The sequence below is a fragment of the Schistocerca serialis genome, chromosome 7, assembly GCF_023864345.2.
Source record: "Schistocerca serialis cubense isolate TAMUIC-IGC-003099 chromosome 7, iqSchSeri2.2, whole genome shotgun sequence".
NCBI classification, from domain to species: Eukaryota; Metazoa; Arthropoda; class Insecta; order Orthoptera; family Acrididae; genus Schistocerca; species Schistocerca serialis.
In genome coordinates, this window is record NC_064644.1 from 584,825,112 (window position 1) to 584,843,392 (window position 18,281).

Below are 18,281 nucleotides of genomic sequence, written 5' to 3' on the forward strand. Positions count from 1 at the left end.
ATAATGAACCACTTAAAAGAAAAGTTCTCAAAAAAAGAAAATAAGAAACTGAGGAGAGGAAAAAAAAGTTTGTGTGTGTGTGTGTGTGTGTGTGTGTGTGTGTGTGTGTGTGTGTGTGTGTGTGTGTGTGTGGAAGAAACAATGAAAAATAAATAGACTGCCATCAAATACAAGGAAACAATCTAACTTTAAAAAGCAGACATACAAGGTATTAAAAATGACTTTAGTGATAAATGATTCAGTGCTCAGAAATACTGAAAAATCAAAACTGCAAATCTGATGTTCTCCCAGGAATAGAGATATTTCAACTAAACAAACTTATTAAAAATGTGCTGCAGATAGGCACACACAAAAGCAGGAAAACTTGCTAGAGTACACAAATACACACCTGAATCCTCTCTCTCTCTCTCTCTCTCTCTCTCTCTCTCTCTCTCTCTCTCTCTCTCTCACACACACACACACACACACACACACACACACCTGTGCCCCTACATGGTTCCAGATAGACCGACAGTGCCAGTGCTGTTTCATGGTAGGTGGGTTGGTTGTGGTGGGCGTAATGTAGAGTGGGGTGGAGAGATGGAGAGGGACTGTTAGTGAGATACTAGCGTCTCAGAGGGAGGCTAGTTTGTCAATTAGGAATGTGGGAGGGAGGGTTGGCAAGTAGTAGAGTTGTAGTGGCCAGTGGGAAGTGGCACACACTGAAAGCATCTTGGGGACATTAATTGGGAGAGGGCAGGACTAAAGAAGGGGAAACAGTTGGGTGTAGGCTGCAGCAAATAAATTCTTGAAACACATTTTGCTCAGCATGAATAAAATACATAACCCATGCTGTGTTTAAACTAAAAACATTTTAGCATCGCAAAGTGAATGATGGTGTCAACTAGCGCTCCAAGTGGCCTTACACCGAAAAACACTAAATATGGTTCAACAAAGGTGTCATGATGATCACAACAATCACAAAACTGCGTTTGCACAGTAGAGATAGTTTGGAAATAATTGTGATTGGTCATGATATCTTCATTCGAACGAACCTGGTTACTTCCATTATGTGCTACGCCAAGTAGAGCTTGGCAGCTGTGGGAGACAAGGCACAAATTGTTCCAACTTTTACATGTTTACCGGTTCATATCTGCCGAGTAGAGTGCTGTGGTGTCAAGAAATTTAATCACGTAAAATTTGTAAACACTATTGGATGACCAACATCATGCCAGTGTCATTTTTTCTCAACAAACATTTTTTCGTAATGCATAAATCACAGGAAAATGATAAATATGTTGATGCAAAATTGGGTGCAAATTCACATTGTGAGCATAGTAAATTTGATGGGACTGATAAAAAAATGTTGTGAATGGTGGGAAAATGTTAATTCTGGGAACATAAAAGTGGTGTTATGTGGTAGAACTTATCAGGAGAGTCTCAAAATGGCCAATAACAATTCACAAGTCATAACAAAATAACTCATCAAAAATTATAGAAAAGGTTACAGAAACCAACATATCCAGTTTACAAACAGTAATAGTTTTCCTTTTTTACAAGCAGTACAGGCTTGTTTTGAGTGTGCCCTCCCATTGTAGCAGGCTTCAAAGCCCCAACAGAACGTATCTCAGCTTTGGTAGACCAACACCTCCAACCTATCACCTGCAGACTCCCATCCTACATCAAAGACACAAACCACTTCCTAGAATGCCTCAAATCCATTCCCAGTCCTCTCCCACCTGAAGCCTTTCTTGCCACCATAGATGCTACATCCCTTTACGAAACATCCCACATACCCATGGTCTCTCTGCCCTTGAACACTACCTCTCCCAACACCCACCTGAAGATCTTCCAAAAACCTCGTTCCTTATCACAATTACCAACTTCATCCTCACCCATAATTACTTCACTTTCGAAGGCCAGACCTACAAACAAATCAGGGGAACGGCCATGGGAACCAGGATGGCTCCGTCCTATGCCAACCTCTTCATGGACCACATGGAGCAGGCTTTCCTGAAGACCCAACAGCTGCTTCCCCTGGCCTGGTATAGGTTTATTGATGACATCTTTGTGGTCTGGACTCATGGTGAAGAAACACTCCGTAATTTCCTCCATAACCTCAACTCCTTTTCTAATCTGAATTTCACCTTGTCCTTCTCCAAAACCCAAGCCACCTTCCTGGATGTAGACCTTCATCTTGCTGGAGCTCACATCCACACCTCTGTCCATATCAAACCCACAAACAAACAACAGTACCTTCACTTTGATAGCTGCCATCCATTCCACATCAAATGCTTCCTTCCATGCAGCCTAGGTATTCGTGGCAAACGTATCTGCTCCAGTGACGAATCCCTCAACAATTACACCAATAACCTGACCAGTGCTTTCCTCTCCCACAACTATCCTGCAGACCTTGTCCACAAACAGATCTCCCGAGCAATACATTCCTCCCCGTCCAACAACAATTTTCCTGCCCCCAGACCACACAGAAGCATCCCCCTTGTCACCCAGTATTATCCTGGCCTCGAATACATCAACAAATTACTCCGCCAGGGATATGACTTTTTCAAGTCAAGCCCTGAAATGAGATCATCCCTTGACAAAATTCTCCCCACACTGCCCAGAGTTGCCTTTCGTCACCCCCCCCCCCCCCCAACCTCCTTAAGTAACATCCTTGTCAAACCCTACAATATTCCCAGACTACCTTCTCTACCCAGTGGTTCCTACCCCTGTAACTGACCCTGCTGCAAAACCTGCCCCATGCATCCCCCCCACAACCACCTACTCCAGCCCCACTACTGGTAAAACATACACATTTCAAGGCAGGGCCACATGTGAAACAATACATGTTATTTATCAGCTGACATTCCTGCACTGCACAGCCTTTTGCTTCGGTATGACAACAACTAAACTGGCTGAGCGCATGAACGGACACAGACGAACTGTCCACCTAGGAGATGTCCTATACCCAGTAGCAGAGCATGCCCTCCAGCATAATTCTAGGGACCTAGGAATCTGCTACACTGTACGTGCCATTTCTCTTCTCCCACCCAACACATGTCCCTTGGAACTGCGGAAATGGGAACTTGCACTCCAACACATCCTTTCATCCTCCCATCCCCCTGGACTGAACCTACATTAACCAACCTCACTCCCATTTACTCTTCAGTCTTCTCTTTCCCCTTCCTCTTTAGCCATTCATGCATCTTTTCATCCTACATAGTTGTGTTTATCTTTATACTATATACCTCTTTACTTCTGTATGCATCCTCTTTGGTTTGAAGCTGGCACAGTACTTACAGTAGAATATCTTTGGCTTCCCTCTGACAACCATGCCTCCATCCTTGCTACCCTCCCTGTTTACCTTTCCCTGTTGCTTCATAACCTGGGTTTTGAGTAACTGAATCCACTTTCCCTTCTTCCCTTTCTTTCCCCTCTCTCCTCCCTGACGAAGGAACAAAGTTCCGAAAGCTAGGAACGTAAATTTTCTGTTCTGTTTTGTGTATCTATCGGCTGTACTGAGCTGAGGTAAGTACTGGCCAGCCCCTCTATCTCTTTGTTAGTATTTGTTTCACATCTTTATATGAGATTTTCCATTAATCATTTATATATTTTCTAAGACTTTTTCTCTAGGACAGATTCCCTGTTTGCTCATTGTATGTTGATTATGAATTTTCTCACTTTGTTTCGTAACTTTATACCACCTATGTTTGGTCCCTATATGTGTCTGACCTCCATGTTTCCAAAACGTTTTAGAGAAGTGCTGGCCATATGGGCGAGGTCATCCAATAACCAGCATCGCAGCCAGTCCATGTGAAACCTCATCAGGTACCCATGTGGTGGTAGCATACTGACTACGCAGGGAACATAACCATTCATGCCCTAACTTTTACCTCACTGTGCATGCTGAAGAGTAGGTGTTTGTCCATTTGGGGGCACCAAGACTCCACACAGTGGCCATCAAGCCATTGTTCTGGCAACCGTGGGGAAAGCCTTCGTTTGGAGTAGGGGATTATATGGCACAGTGAAATGACCTAAGCTATTGGCGAGTGACTGAAAGGCTCTTGGCAATCTCTTCATGAAGACATGAATTCTTCAGTGTAGATCATTATGATTTTAGGGACTTTTCCTTCCTTAGTCACATCATGGGAGGAAAGCAAAATAACTGGCTTCCAGAAACTTGTTCCTCCCATTTCCTGGTTTTCAGTTAGACATGTGGAGGATCCTTTCTCTCTACTAAGCCAATATTTTTTGAGAGGGATATTGAAAACATATTTGGAGAACTCTCTTCTCTTAGTAAATAATGAAGTGTTTCCAGCTTAATTAAAACACTGAACATTACCCAGTCTTGGATGTTACTACCTTGCAAAAAGGTTGATGTACCTGTTACTGTAGCATCCCATAAGAGTGTAATGGTATGGGTATAATTTTACACCAGGACTTAGCACTACTGACAGATGAAGAAACACAAAAACACTTGAAATGAAGAATCTGTTTAGCATGTTGAGACCTGCCATACAACAAGGTTTACACTTAGAGCATTCGTTCTCAGTTTTGAGGGAGATTTGCTTCATCATAAGATCCAAATCATGTTTACAGCTGTGATGTGAAGCTGTATTTCCCACCCGTGATGTGATGCTTCAAATCCCAACTCTTGAAGTTTTATGTCTTCCTGTTGTACATACAACCCAATTGGTAAAGACTGTGGTTGGCCACTTCATGAAAACTTACCTTGTGCACTGCTATATGTCTGCAGACAGTTGTGGAAATTATCACCATCCCCAAAGTATATTACCCTAATTAAAGAATGCAAACTCCGAGAACTGGAGATCTTGATTGTCCCTCTTGGTTTGAAGCTCAGAAAAACATGATTCTATCCTGTCTCAATGATACTGACTTTTGCCACTACTGTGGCCAGGTTGTTGACAGTACCTAACATATCTATTTCTTCAACATGGACTTTCAGTAGTCACACAAGTAAATTACCCTGGGAACAATAGGCTCTCCCCTCTCATGGTTCATACAGCACCATCTGTAGGAACCTCGACTGCCCCATCTGGTTGGAGAAGCATCATTTTCCAGTGGCTGAAGGTGGCATGGACTGTGGGTCTCATGGTTGCTCACTCCTCTTTGGTTCCTACAGCCACACAAAATAAGGTCTCACAAGACTCCATTCACCAAAAGTAGTGAAAGAGAGAAAGAACAACTCTCAGGAGAAGGCTACTCCAGTGACCCCGGAGGCTCCAGATCCTCCTTACTCCACCAGCCTCTGATCCATGTTCATTGTTCTTCCACCTCCATTGGTTACATACAGTGATCCTGGTGTGTGACCTATCCTTTTGAGCCCATCACACGTAATGAGGACACCCATAATGTGATAATTCATTGGGGATGCAGTGGACATTACTGTCACCTGTCAGAACTACAACACTAATTTACTCCTGTTCTGTGATACCTGTAGGTCTCCAAGAACCACATTTCATTGAGCGTTCCCCATCTCTTGGAGGTTACCTTGCATTCTGTCAGAACCATACTGGCCCTGAAAGAGCCTCTGGGGAGGTCTGTACATTGGTACACAAACGTGTTGTCAGTGAGTGGACTCTCCTCTGTACCACATCAGAAGGAATAGCAGTGAGAGTGTAAATGGCCTTAATGATCACCAATTGTAATGTTTATTTACACCTATCCAGGGTGCTTACCTTTTCTAATGCTTGAAAAATTCAGTAGACACTACCCTGTGTGGGGGAAGTACCTCATTGTCTTGTAGAGGCCTTCTGATTGTCCAGCTTCTTTCTGATCTTTATTTGTCCCCTTAGTTATGGTACTCCTATCCACTTCAGTACCACCCATGGCACCTTTTCAGCTGTCACTCTTATGATCTCTTTGCCCAATCTCTTGGCTTTACTACAGCAGTTTCCATACAAAAATTTTCATGACAGTGACCATGTTGCTGGTGATCCTGTAATTTCATTGTCATCACCCGACAGACCAGTTATCATGTCAGGCTCTCCGAAGGCCAAACTGGTAATTGCATACCTGTCAGATTACATCAGCGAGATTATGAGAGACATGTCCGACGTGATCACCTGCATCACTGAAATGCCATGGTGGACCAAAGACGTTGCAATATTCAGGACCATTGGAGACCCCTCCAGCATCCTTCACAGGCCACTCTCATCACTTTTAAGTGGCTCCACACTAAGTATCTCTCAAATTAAACACAGTAAGAAGGAATACTGGCAGCACAATGTCTCATACTTTAGGATATATCTCTTTGTATCTCTCCATCCCAGGTGTGGACTAAACTGTGTAGTCTTTTCTGCTGAAGATCAACAACTGTCTGGGTCTCTTCAATCATGGTGATAGTTCTACTGATGTTTTGATCCTTGTTGAACACCTTCTGATCCATCTTGTGACAGTGTTGGCATTGTCTTCTTACCGAACTACCTTTCAAGCGCATAAGACAAGTTGAAGTCATCTTACTATCCTCTACCCTGTGTCACACTGAGCTATGTAATGAACCTTTCACTGACTGGAAAGTGCTTCAGGCTCTTGACTATTCACACAATACTGCCCCAAGCTATGATTTAATTAATAATTAGCTGATCCAAAACCTGAGTCTTAACTCAACAGCTACTGACCACTTAACTTCCCAACCGTTCTTTTCAAACAGTCAGAGGATGATACCCAACCATTATACTGGGTTCACAAATCGTAGAGCTGTTAGTCTCCATAACATTGTAGTTTATGGTAGAGAAGATCCACAGTTGACAATCTGCTTATGTTTGAAATAGCAAGCTGGCTGTGTTTTTCTAAATGCCAACAACTCATTGCCCTCTGTTTTGACTTACATAAGGCAGAAGACCCCACATGAGGCTCCCTCCTGATTTTTTTTTTTTTTTTTTTTTTTTTTGTTAGAGTTGGTACATCATTCAGTTCCCCATGAGTCCAAGAGAACAGCATCCCACAGGGCTCCTTGCCCAGTGTTACTCATCCTCATTGCCATCAGTGGGTTAGTGGCGTCCATTGGGTCAGTGGTCAACCTGGTGCTATATGTGGATGACATTTGCATTTGATATAGTTCCTAATCTGGAGCCTTGGCTAAATGCCAGCTCCGGGGGCCATCCAAAAAGCCTTCACTCAGGCCTTTTCCCGTGGCTTCAGATTATCTCTGATGAAAAAGTGAGTCATGCGTTCTGTCATCTTCCCATACTCTATTCTGACCCAAACTTGTACTTGCATATCCAGTGCTTGGATGTTGTTGCACACTCCTGATTTCTGAGAACCTTCTTTCGTAAAAAAAAAAAAAAAAAAAAAAAAAAAAAAAAAAAAAAAAAAAAAAAAAAAAAAAAAGCTGATGTGGCTGCCCCATATTCATCAACTAAAGACCAGTTGCATGTGAAAACTCAAGTCTCTCTGCTTTCTTGCTCACATCTCTTGGGTTGGATACAATGCTACTCTCCTCATTATTTACTGTGCTCTGGTCTCATCTCCTTTGGATTATAGTTGCCTAATTTATGGCTCTGTGGACCATTTGTCTTTGATATTATTGGACCTAGTCCATCATCGTTGAATAAAATTCTGGACTAGTCCTGCCCTTGTCCTGTAGGCAGTCTCCTTGCCAAAGCAGAGACCGTCCCTCCTCAGTTCAGATGATACCATCTCTTGCTCACTTATTCAGTCACCATTCCACACTTTTCTGATCATCCAATTTATGAAATTCTTTTTGCAGGCAAGGGCTATTGACCCCCTACAACTTGCCCTTGGATGGTATTACTAGTTGGAAAGTGCCTCAAGGCCCTCCTCATAGCCCCCTTAGGATATGCTTCCAGTGTCCCTCCTCCCCCCCCCCCCCCCCCCCCAAGTCAGTCAGTGATTAGTACCAAGGCTACAAATTAGGGTGATTAGTACCCAGGCCACAAATAAGGGCCTATCTATTTAGAGTACCTAAAGTTGAAGTTATAATAGAGGGAAACATTCCACGTAGGAAATATATATCTAAAAACAAAGATGATGTGACTTACCAAATGAAAGTGCTGGCAGGTTGACAGACACACAAACATACACACAAAATTCAAGCTTTCACAACAAACTGTTGCCTCATCAGGAAAGAGGGAAAGACGAAAGGATGTGGGTTTTAAGTGAGAGGGTAAGGAGTCATTCCAATCCCGGGAGCGGAAAGACTTACCTTAGGGGGAAAAAGGACGGGTATACACTCGCGCACACGCACACATATCCATCCACACATGTGTGGATGGATATGTGTGTGTGTGCGCGAGTGTATACCCGTCCTTTTTCCCCCTAAGGTAAGTCTTTCCGCTCCCGGGATTGGAATGACTCCTTACTCTCTCCCTTAAAACCCACATCCTTTCGTCTTTCCCTCTCCTTCCCTCTTTCCTGATGAGGCAACAGTTTGTTGCGAAAGTTTGAATTTTGTGTGTATGTTTGTGTTTGTTTGTGTGTCTGCCGACCTGCCAGCACTTTCATTTGGTAAGTCACATCATCTTTGTTTTTAGATATAAAGTTGAAGTTACCTTTATGACCTGCTAGTGTTTATTCCTTTCATTTCTTCAGGACTGTCAGGGTGCTACTGTTACTTACACTGACAACTCTAAAATTGTAGCTAGAACAAGAAATGCTTTTACATCTTCCACTGGTGAAGAACATTTGTTGCCAGGAATGTGTAGTGTTTTTATGGCGGAGCTGATGATAGCCATTAACAGAGCCATACGTTTTATTCAAGAGACCTCCCTCAACCACAGTTTAGTATGTAGTGACTCAATGAGCAATCTCTATTGACCGATGTTACTCCTGTCATCCTGTGATATCTGCTATCCATGACTTCCTCCATAACCTTAGTCATACTGCTTGCTCAATTATTATCTGGGTCCCAAGTCATGTGGGTGTCATAGGGAATGGACTGGCTGACCGTTTGGGTAGAGAAGTGAAGTCATTGCACACAAATTTTATCCAATTTGAGATATCATCTCACAATATCACTCTAAACAACTTATTGGGAGTATATAGTTGTAAACATTTTCTCTCTCTTAGCACTTGTAGGTTTGTACATGCCAAGTGACAAAAAATGGTTAGACATATTAGTTTTTAATATTTTAAAAAATATTCATATCTGACAGTCCGTAAGAAATGCTATTTACACATGAGAGTTACTAATGAACTTCATGCCATGAGGATATGTCCTTACTGTACATAGGGAGTTTTGCAATAGCTAGCATTTATTATGAAACATTTGTAATTTCAATAAATATGGAAAGTTCTTGGTGGAATACAAAAACTGCAATGAGTAACAGTATTCTTTCACCATACAGTTGAACTGATAAGTAACTTAGTCATTTAAACAAGTCTGAAAATGTAGCCAAGCGTTCTGACAATATTTTCCTTTGGAACTAAGTGTCATAAAACATGTGCATTTGCTCAAATACACTGCCCTACAGATACTGCTGTGAGTGGGGTGGTGTCAGATGCAGGGGGTGAGAGGAGATGATCTTCCAGTTTTAAATAGTAATGAGTAAAGTGTACAGAAACCAGATGGCAGTTACAAGAGTTGAGGGGCTGAGAAGGGAGTGAGACAAGGTTGTAGCGCATCTCTGATGTTATTCAATCTGTGTATTGAATAACCACTAAAGAAAACAGAAGAAAAATTTGGAGTAGGAATTAAAATCCACGGAGAAGAAATAAAAACTTTGAGGTCTGCCAATGACATGGTCATTGTCAGAGAGAGCAAAGGACGTGGAAGAGCAGTTGAATGGAATGGTCAGTGTCTTGAAAGGAGGATATAAGATGAACATCAACAAAAGCAAAACGAGGATAATGGAATGTAGTCGAATTAAATCAGGTGATGCTAGGGAATTAGATTAGGAAATGAGACATTTAAAGTAGTAGATGAGTTTTGCTGTTCGGGGAGCAAAAAACTGATGATGGTCGAAGTAGAGAGGATATAAAATGTAGACTGGCAATGGCAAGGAAAGCATTTCTGATGAAGAGAAATTTGTTTACATCAAGTATACATTTAAGTGTCAGGAAGACTTTTCTGAAAGTATTTGTATGGAGTGTAGCCATGTATGGAAATGAAATGTGGACAATAAATAGTTTAGACAAGAAGAGAATAGAAGCTTTTGAAATGTGGTGCTACAGAAGAATGCTGAAGATTGGATGGGTAGATCATGTAACTAATGGGGAGGTACTGAATAGAATTGGGCAGAAGAGGAATTTGTGGGACTGCTTGACTAGAAGAAGGGATCGGTTGGTAGGACATGTTCTAAGGCATCAAGCGATCATCAGTTTAGTATTGGAGGGAAGTGTGGAGGGTGAAAATCGTAGAGGGAGACCAAGGCTTGAATACACTGAACAGATTCAGAAGGATGTAGGTTGCAGTAGTTACTTGGAGATGAAGCAGCTTGCACAGATAGAGTAGCACGGATAGCTGCATCAAACCAGTCTCTAGACTGAAGACAACGACAACAATAACAACAACAGCAACAACAATGAGTAAGGTGTAGTTCTTAGATTGTTGTTTTTTAATGTTAAATAGTAATATGTACATGTTAAATTGGAACCTCCTTCCCACAATCCTCCCATCCTCTATAAAAGGTTGGAAGAGGAGGCTACCCATCACCTCTGTCCTGAAAACTAAAATACATATGTCAAATACGTCTCCCCATTCTTCACGCACCTCTTGCTGTTCAGTTCTTCTATAAAATTGTCTTTTGCTAATTACTTGCATTTTAGTATGTGAATGTTACATTATATTTCAGGTCTCCAAATCCACAGAAGTTAACCATTTTATTCTGATATATTATGTTTCAGGGTTGTTGGAGAGTCCCAAAATGACTCATGCAGAGAGTTTACTTCTGGCTGAATTAGAAGACAAACTGAGACACATAATAGGAGTGAAATTTGATCAAGATGATTAGAAAACCTTGTCGTTTGTATAGTGATTGACTAATGATATTTCATATTGTATAATTGTGCTCCTTAGTGGAAAAAATATGAGTATGAAACAGTATATTGTATGTTTCATATAAAGTGATGTTTTGCATACATTTTTGCAGACAAGATAAGGCTTCAGAAAATCAAATAGAAATTTTTCTCCCTCCCCCCTACCATGCCCACCCACCATCATCTCCACCCCACCCCCAACCCTCAGCTGTGTATCCTGCATATTCTAGTGAGCAGTTGTGACAACAAATTTAATGTAACAAACAGTTTACTGTAATGATTGATTGTTTTTCATATTAGGGTACCCAGAGTCATACCATTAGAGGCATTACAAAATTAAAATGCACAGAATGAAGTCTTCTGAATGTAACCATATGATTGCAGGATAGTATGCTGCAGCTGTGTTCTTGGCTTTGCTGTCCACAGCTTGTTTCTTGTCAGTTCCAAATACTCATCGTCCTATTGCCACATCAGAGATCTGCTTGACAGTGCGAGTTCAACATGTAGGGGAATAGTGCAGCAAATTGAACTTAAAGCTTCCTTGGTTGCAGTATTGCAAATCATTTGCCCCCCAGCACTCAAATAGCCTGATAATGTAGTGACCCAACTTTCCCCTGATTTTGACCTAAAGCATATTCTAGATGTTTTGGATTGGTTTACCTGCTGGATGCCTCAGCAGAATTGCCATCACAGTATTTTGGCAATAAAAATAGATCAGGGATTGTTGTACCTAGTCACATGTCATCTACTCCTGTGTCCTCAAGGTCGCAAAATATTTGGTAGCATTAGGAGATGCAAATTCTGAGCATACATTTGTGAAAATGATAGAGCAGCTAACTACATCCCTATCTTTTCCACATTGTTTTGCATCATCTTAAATTGTAATGCTTGCTTAGATATCATAAAAATTGTCTTTAGGTGCGTAAACTAAAACACAAATCCTTAGGCTCAATTCCCGCATGGGATGCAGATGGGATGTGACAACTCTCACTGAAGTGGTGCTGTCACAAAGCTGTGAGATGGTTGTGCTACAAATGGATCAGAATGTGTTGTTCATATGGATATATTGATTCAGTGGAATTTTTGTAACTCACAAATCTTGAGCAGCAAAGAAGATATTGGGTACATCTGTTATGGTTGAAAAAAAAAAAAAAAGGAAGAAAATGGCACATTCAACGTAATGAAAAAGCTGAACACATATCCCACATGTTTCCAGCTTTTTTACAGAATGTCTCAAAAGTGTTTGCTTATTACAGTAAATAATGAGAAAGATAGCATTCAGAAAAAGGCAATAAAACTGGAACATTTTGATCCTATTTCTTATTTTTCATATGATATTCATTTGAGCATAAGCCTAAATATTGCTGATTGTGCGAGAGATGCTCAAAATGTTGGAACACTTCTCCAAAATATGGTCATCTGTTTGTAGAACTTAAATTCCTTGTTACATGGCTTACCTTTACTACCATGTGACATAGATTTTGCCCTTATAGAGAGGAACAAAATATCCTTTCACCCAGAAAACTGGTTTCCAGTCATTTTCAACATCAAAGGCTATGGATTCCTTCTGTGCAAGATGAAACCAGAGTATTTCAGAGATCTTAACACACTACTTCTCAGGTTGCACAGAGGCTCATTCTATATAACTGATATGTCTGGCTACACATTTCATCTGACTACCATACAACACTAAGGGGAAGGAGAATGGTTAATTCTCAGCAACCATGGATTCGTCAAAGCATTGCAGACAAGCCAGGAGGTACTGGGAAAAAAAATCTTCCACTAGATAACATTAGTTTATGTATCTTGTGTGATAAAATTCTGCCAGTAAAAAGTGCCTAGGAAAAGTCCTTACTTGACATTTGTCAGTATATGCCAACCAAAAGATGAATTTCTGTGAACAAGTACCAAGGGAATAGTGGATTTACATGTCTGTCTGGCAAAACCAATTGGTTGAGGACAGAGAATGTAATGCTTGACTGTACATGTTTAGTGTAATTGCAACAGGAATAATGTTAAATTTTTCTCTGCCTTCTGCTGCTACTGCTTGTGAAGATTTTTAATGTAGTAAACCTTGTGTGTTTTGACTTGGGTTGTTGTACTTTCTCAAAATAAAGTTTCTATTTCTGGAATAAATAACACAGAAAAACCAGTGTTTTAGCAGCACAATGTTGTAACTACACAGATTCAACATTGTTTGTCCATGAAAATAAAAAAAGATAGTGCTATTTTCTAAAAAAGAACAAGTACTTGTGTTATTTTTCAAGAAATATGCAAAAATAATGTTTTACGTAACAAATATGTAAACATAAAATAAGTAGGCATAAAATATCCAGAATACACAGTACTTTAGCTGCAGCAATAGGAAAATCCTATTTATCATTCATTGCTCTCTGGGATACATGCCATTTGTTTGGCAATATGTAAACAAAAGCGGTTATTGAATGTGCCATTAATGAACTTGTTAGCTGTGTACTGTATACATAAATTTTTCTTGTCTACACTAACTCTGCTGCTGGATCTGTGGTTTTCTACCTATAGTTTTAAAATAAAAATAATTCCTAAAGTAATATTAAGTTAAAATATGACTGTAACTGACTTCATAAACCACATACAAAAGAGAAGTTTAAACCAAAAATTTGTGTAGTGTGCGACCATAATATGTCAAGTGTTGCATGTCGTAGCTCCTCGCAACCAAACATCAATTTATATCGCTTATTTACTCGGGACTGAAAAGATGTATCACTCTCCTTCCATCATTAAAAACAATTTCAATATGTTTTATATATTTTCTATGCAACAATATATGTCCTAAAACCCACCAAATATAAACTTACCAGTGACTACAGACTTTTTAAAATATGCTCATTGGTTTACATATTTGGGAAATATCAAAATTATAAAAATAAAATCAGTTCACTATTGAGCTGTGGTTTTGGGCTATAAGACATGGAAGAATCATTTTTTACATACTGATTAGTTTCCTCAAACTCAAATGAGCGAGATGGTGTAGTAGAGAATGTGTGTGAATTCCAAGACAGTGATTTTTAATTTTTTATGTGAAAAGTAAATGTTTCACTGAAAAACTATCTACAGAGACAAATGTACCTTCGCTTCAACTATTCAAAACTATTTTTCTGAGGCACATCAGTTTGGCTTCAAACTAATGAAAGGAGCAGCATGCTAGTAGTCACTTCGGTGCAGCACTTGTGGCTATAAACGGACATGGTACATGCCACGGAGCGACGTGTCTTCACCACAACAGTTCTGTGTGAATTGCTTCAATTGTTAATGTAGAAGTAGTGCGGAACAGAACCTCATTGTCATCAGACATCTGTGGCACACCATTCCTGTGTGAATTGGGCCTTAGAACCCCATCATACGCCAACTAATTCATCATGAAAGGAATGCAAGAAACGTGTCTTAAAAGGCCTCCTGTTGTGGAAATGCAACTTCCTGTGGCACAAAATGTGTGCAGAAGAAAGCTGAAAATATATAAATGACAAGTTTTGTGTCCATCTCATAATGTTGAAGCTGAAGACAGCTGTAAATTTTAAAAAAAGCCAACTCTACTTAACAGCAACATTGAAACCTTTAAGAAGGAACTTGCATTACTAAAAGAAGAAAATATGAGACTTTCAAGTGGAAAGCAATTTAATTCCAAACCTACTCAGTGTATAAGTGTATGCAACCAAGATGGTGGTGGTGGTGGTTAGTGTTTAATGTCCCGTCGACAACGAGTTCATTAGAGACGGAGCGCAAGCTCGGGTTAGGGAAGGATTGGGAAGGAAATTGGCCGTGCCCTTTCAAAGGAACCATCCTGGCATTTGCCTGAAATGATTTAGGGAAATCACGGAAAACCTAAATCAGGATGGCCAGAGATGGGATTGAACCGTCGTCCTCCCGAATGCGAGTCCAGTGTGCTAACCACTGCGCCACCTCATTCTGCAACCAAGAATTCAGACATCAAAATATTACACACATCGAGGTAAATATTCAGCTTAATCTGTTGCGATGAATAAATCTTCTCATGTTATTCTTGACAAACTCTTTATTTGGATAAAATCATGCACATGACTCAGGTTTCAGGCTGTAAATCCCATCTTCAGGTGCTTATAAAAAGGAAAACTAAGAGGGATTCTTCATAACATTAATTAATGTTAGAAGAGCTCATAGAAATGTGAACATCAGGTTATACCTTGATTGCATATGAGAAAGTTGGACCTCTCATGAAAAAAATCCAGCAAATTTATCAAGTAGTGTGTGGGATCCTGTTCAAGTGGGGCATGGAAGGGTACTCTTGAGTCAGCCGGTACCAAAACCAGCAAATGGGACCTATTGAAAAAAACATGAATGTAAAACAGCAAATGAGCACACACTACCAGCCTATTTGGTATGAACCAAGTGCAAATGACAACACGAGATGTGCACTTAAGAAATTAAAATGAAGCCCAGCAGGATTGGTCAGGAGACAGCCATGTGAACCGTGACGAGACTCTTGTGGACACACACCTGTCAGAGAGTAGCTGCCACTGGAACCACCAAAGAAAACATAACCAGAAACACAGATGCAAATCCACGTTTCCTCCGAAATGCCACCAACTACTAATAGCACTAAAACCACCTTACGCATGGCATTAGCTAAGATATGCCTAGTACAGAGCAAACAATAAAAGCAAGGCATGCAATATATAATGCAATTGTCAAGAAATAAAAATAATAATAAAAAGGAATAATGAAATTGACAAGAAATGAAATTAATAAAACCATAGAATAAAATATAAAAGGAGCCAAACCTGCATACCACAAATTAAACATAATAGTGGAACATGTCTCTATACAGAGTATGTCATACTGAGAATGCGAGAAACACTCGAAAGGAAGCGGGGAAAAAAAAAAATACGAACCATGTGAAATCAACAAACTTATATGAATGGACTAATGTATACACTGCTAACACAAACAGGAGAGGTAGCCACAAAGAAAGAACAAAGTGTCAACAACAAGTTTCTGTTACTCACCACTTGTCTTTTGAAAGCCATCATGGTGCCACGCAGTGAAATACATGTATGTCCTGAGATAAGAACACATCAGATAAGCAGTCTTTTTGTGATACAGGCATTGTGACTCTAACCTATCAGTAATGTTTTCGAAGTCTGCTATTAAACCAACTTTTGCCTTTAATTTTCTGATGTATTTTTAATACTGTTTTTTAAGTAATATGCGGCATTTGTATTGATACTCCAAAAATGTAATTAAGCTTTCCCTATTTAAATTTGTTCAGATATTCCTTTTGGGTGGGCTATAGAGCATGTTTATTAAAAGTTGCAATTAATTTATAGTTAGTGCTATAGTTCAGTCCAGGGAAAACTTTGTGAGCCAATCAGTATAATTCTGTATACTGACCCGTATATAAACAGAAAACTAAGCATTACAACTTTCCTGTAAGGCTCTTTAAATTTTTAGAAACTTATGAATTGATGAGATATTTAACATTCAGAATCATAAGCAGCCCCATTTTCCATCTCGCATTTTGTCATAACTACTGTTATATTCCAAACCTTGACTACATATTTTTATTACTTTAATTTTTTCTATACCAGATGACAATAAAGCATCAATTAATTAATTCACTAATTAGTTATTTCTTGAAATTTACTATTGTCTGCAATATGGCACTCCTACATGTAAGCAAAGGGATTCATGTTGTGTAAGAATAACATCATCCAGGTATTTTTCTAAATTTCTAACCAGCAACATTTTCTATAAGCCAGAATCACATTGGTTCTTGTAGGTCATCCAAATACAGGAAAATCCAGACTAGCCAATTTTTGGAGTTTAATGTAGTTTATGGAATAAGTTTATTCTTATGCCCAAAATTGTCAGTTCACAGTTAGACAGCCCACGAGTAAGAACTATGTTGGATGCACATTTGATGTTGGCCTCTGCCACAATCATGTGCATTCTTTACATGAAAATACATGCACTGACAACTGTGAAATTTAAGAATTTTACACATTAAAGACTTTCGAGTGATTTCTATAGCCCAAATTAATGAAAATATTTATTGAACTGTGTTTAGTAAGTGGGGAATGTTATGTCATCAAAACTAGTGATTCTTGGACATAATTTCATTATAGACAGATTTCATTTAATTACCACAGAGCATTTTTTCTGTAGTAAGTTACTAAAGAACAGTGTCAAGTGAGAACTGTGACATTTTCATGTAAATATGAACTGTTTTGTGCCACAGTAGAACAATTAACTTTAATTGTAGGTGGTGTTCTGTTTCAATGTGCTTATAGATTTTCTTAGATGACAAACTGGTTACTATTACTAATAGTCTATCTTAGTGAAGAACAGATGTGTGTGTTAGTGCAAACTAAATTGAGTTGTCGTGTACAACTTTGAGCAAACACCATCCCATCTTTTGTGGTGGTCAAGAGTGGTACTATTGAGGAGAGACTTTGAGAATCAAGTCATTATGGCTACAAGATGACAAGTCGTATAAATGCTAAACAAAGCTCAGCAGAGGATAATCTGATTCAGAGTAATGGAAGTTATAAAGGTGTCTTTGTATATGCAGGCGGGAGGGGGGGGCGCTCATCGACACAGCTACAGTGAAGGTGAGGTGATTAGTGAAATAGGATCATTATGGGAATAGCAAAAAAGGTTTTGCTAGGAACCAAGACTGTGATAAGTGGAATTGTACATAGAACAATAGTTAGTGGCAGCTATAAACTGATCAGCCAGAATGCTACGAACACGGACCTATTATCGATATAAACCCATTCAGGCAATAGCAGTGTCACCTGACTAGGAATGACTGCTAGTCAGACAAACACAGGGTGCATGTAGTATCCATGAGTGTGCTGCCCATGCATAGAATGGGGAAGATGCTTGATTAATCTGAGTTTGACCGATAGCAGATTATGTTGGCCTGGAGGCTTGGCATGAGCATTTTGGAAACTGCATGACTTTTTGGGTTTTTGAGGAGTGCTGTGGTAAGTGTGTTCAACACATGGCGAAATTAAGGTGAAACCTTATCCAGACATCATTGGATTGGGCGGCCAACAGTCGTTACATATTTCGGATGTTGTAGGCTGGGCAGACGGGTAAAACAGGACAGGCGGCAAACTGTGGTGGAACTGATACCAGACTTTCATGCTGGGCAAAGTAAAAGTGTGTCTGAACCCACCGTGCACTGAACACTCCCAATGATAGGCCTCTGCAACCAGTGATCCATGCATGTGCCAATGTTAACACCACAACATCTACGACTGAAATGAGCACATGACCATTGGCAGTGGATGTTGGCACAATCGCAGGGCATTGCATGGTCC

At 39.9% G+C, this 18,281-nt stretch overlaps 1 protein-coding gene across 1 annotated transcript in view; it reads left to right on the forward strand.

Annotated features, from left to right (window-relative positions):
- LOC126412161 (trans-1,2-dihydrobenzene-1,2-diol dehydrogenase-like) overlaps nt 1-13,717 on the forward strand; it is a 124,793-nt gene extending 111,076 nt beyond the window's left edge. Inside the window, exon 6 of the mRNA XM_050081627.1 lies at nt 10,807-13,717. Coding sequence (XP_049937584.1) covers nt 10,807-10,913 — 107 coding nt within the window. The 3' untranslated portion in view covers nt 10,914-13,717. The remainder of the gene's footprint in view (nt 1-10,806) is intronic.
- Nucleotides 13,718-18,281: the final 4,564 nt, after the last annotated feature.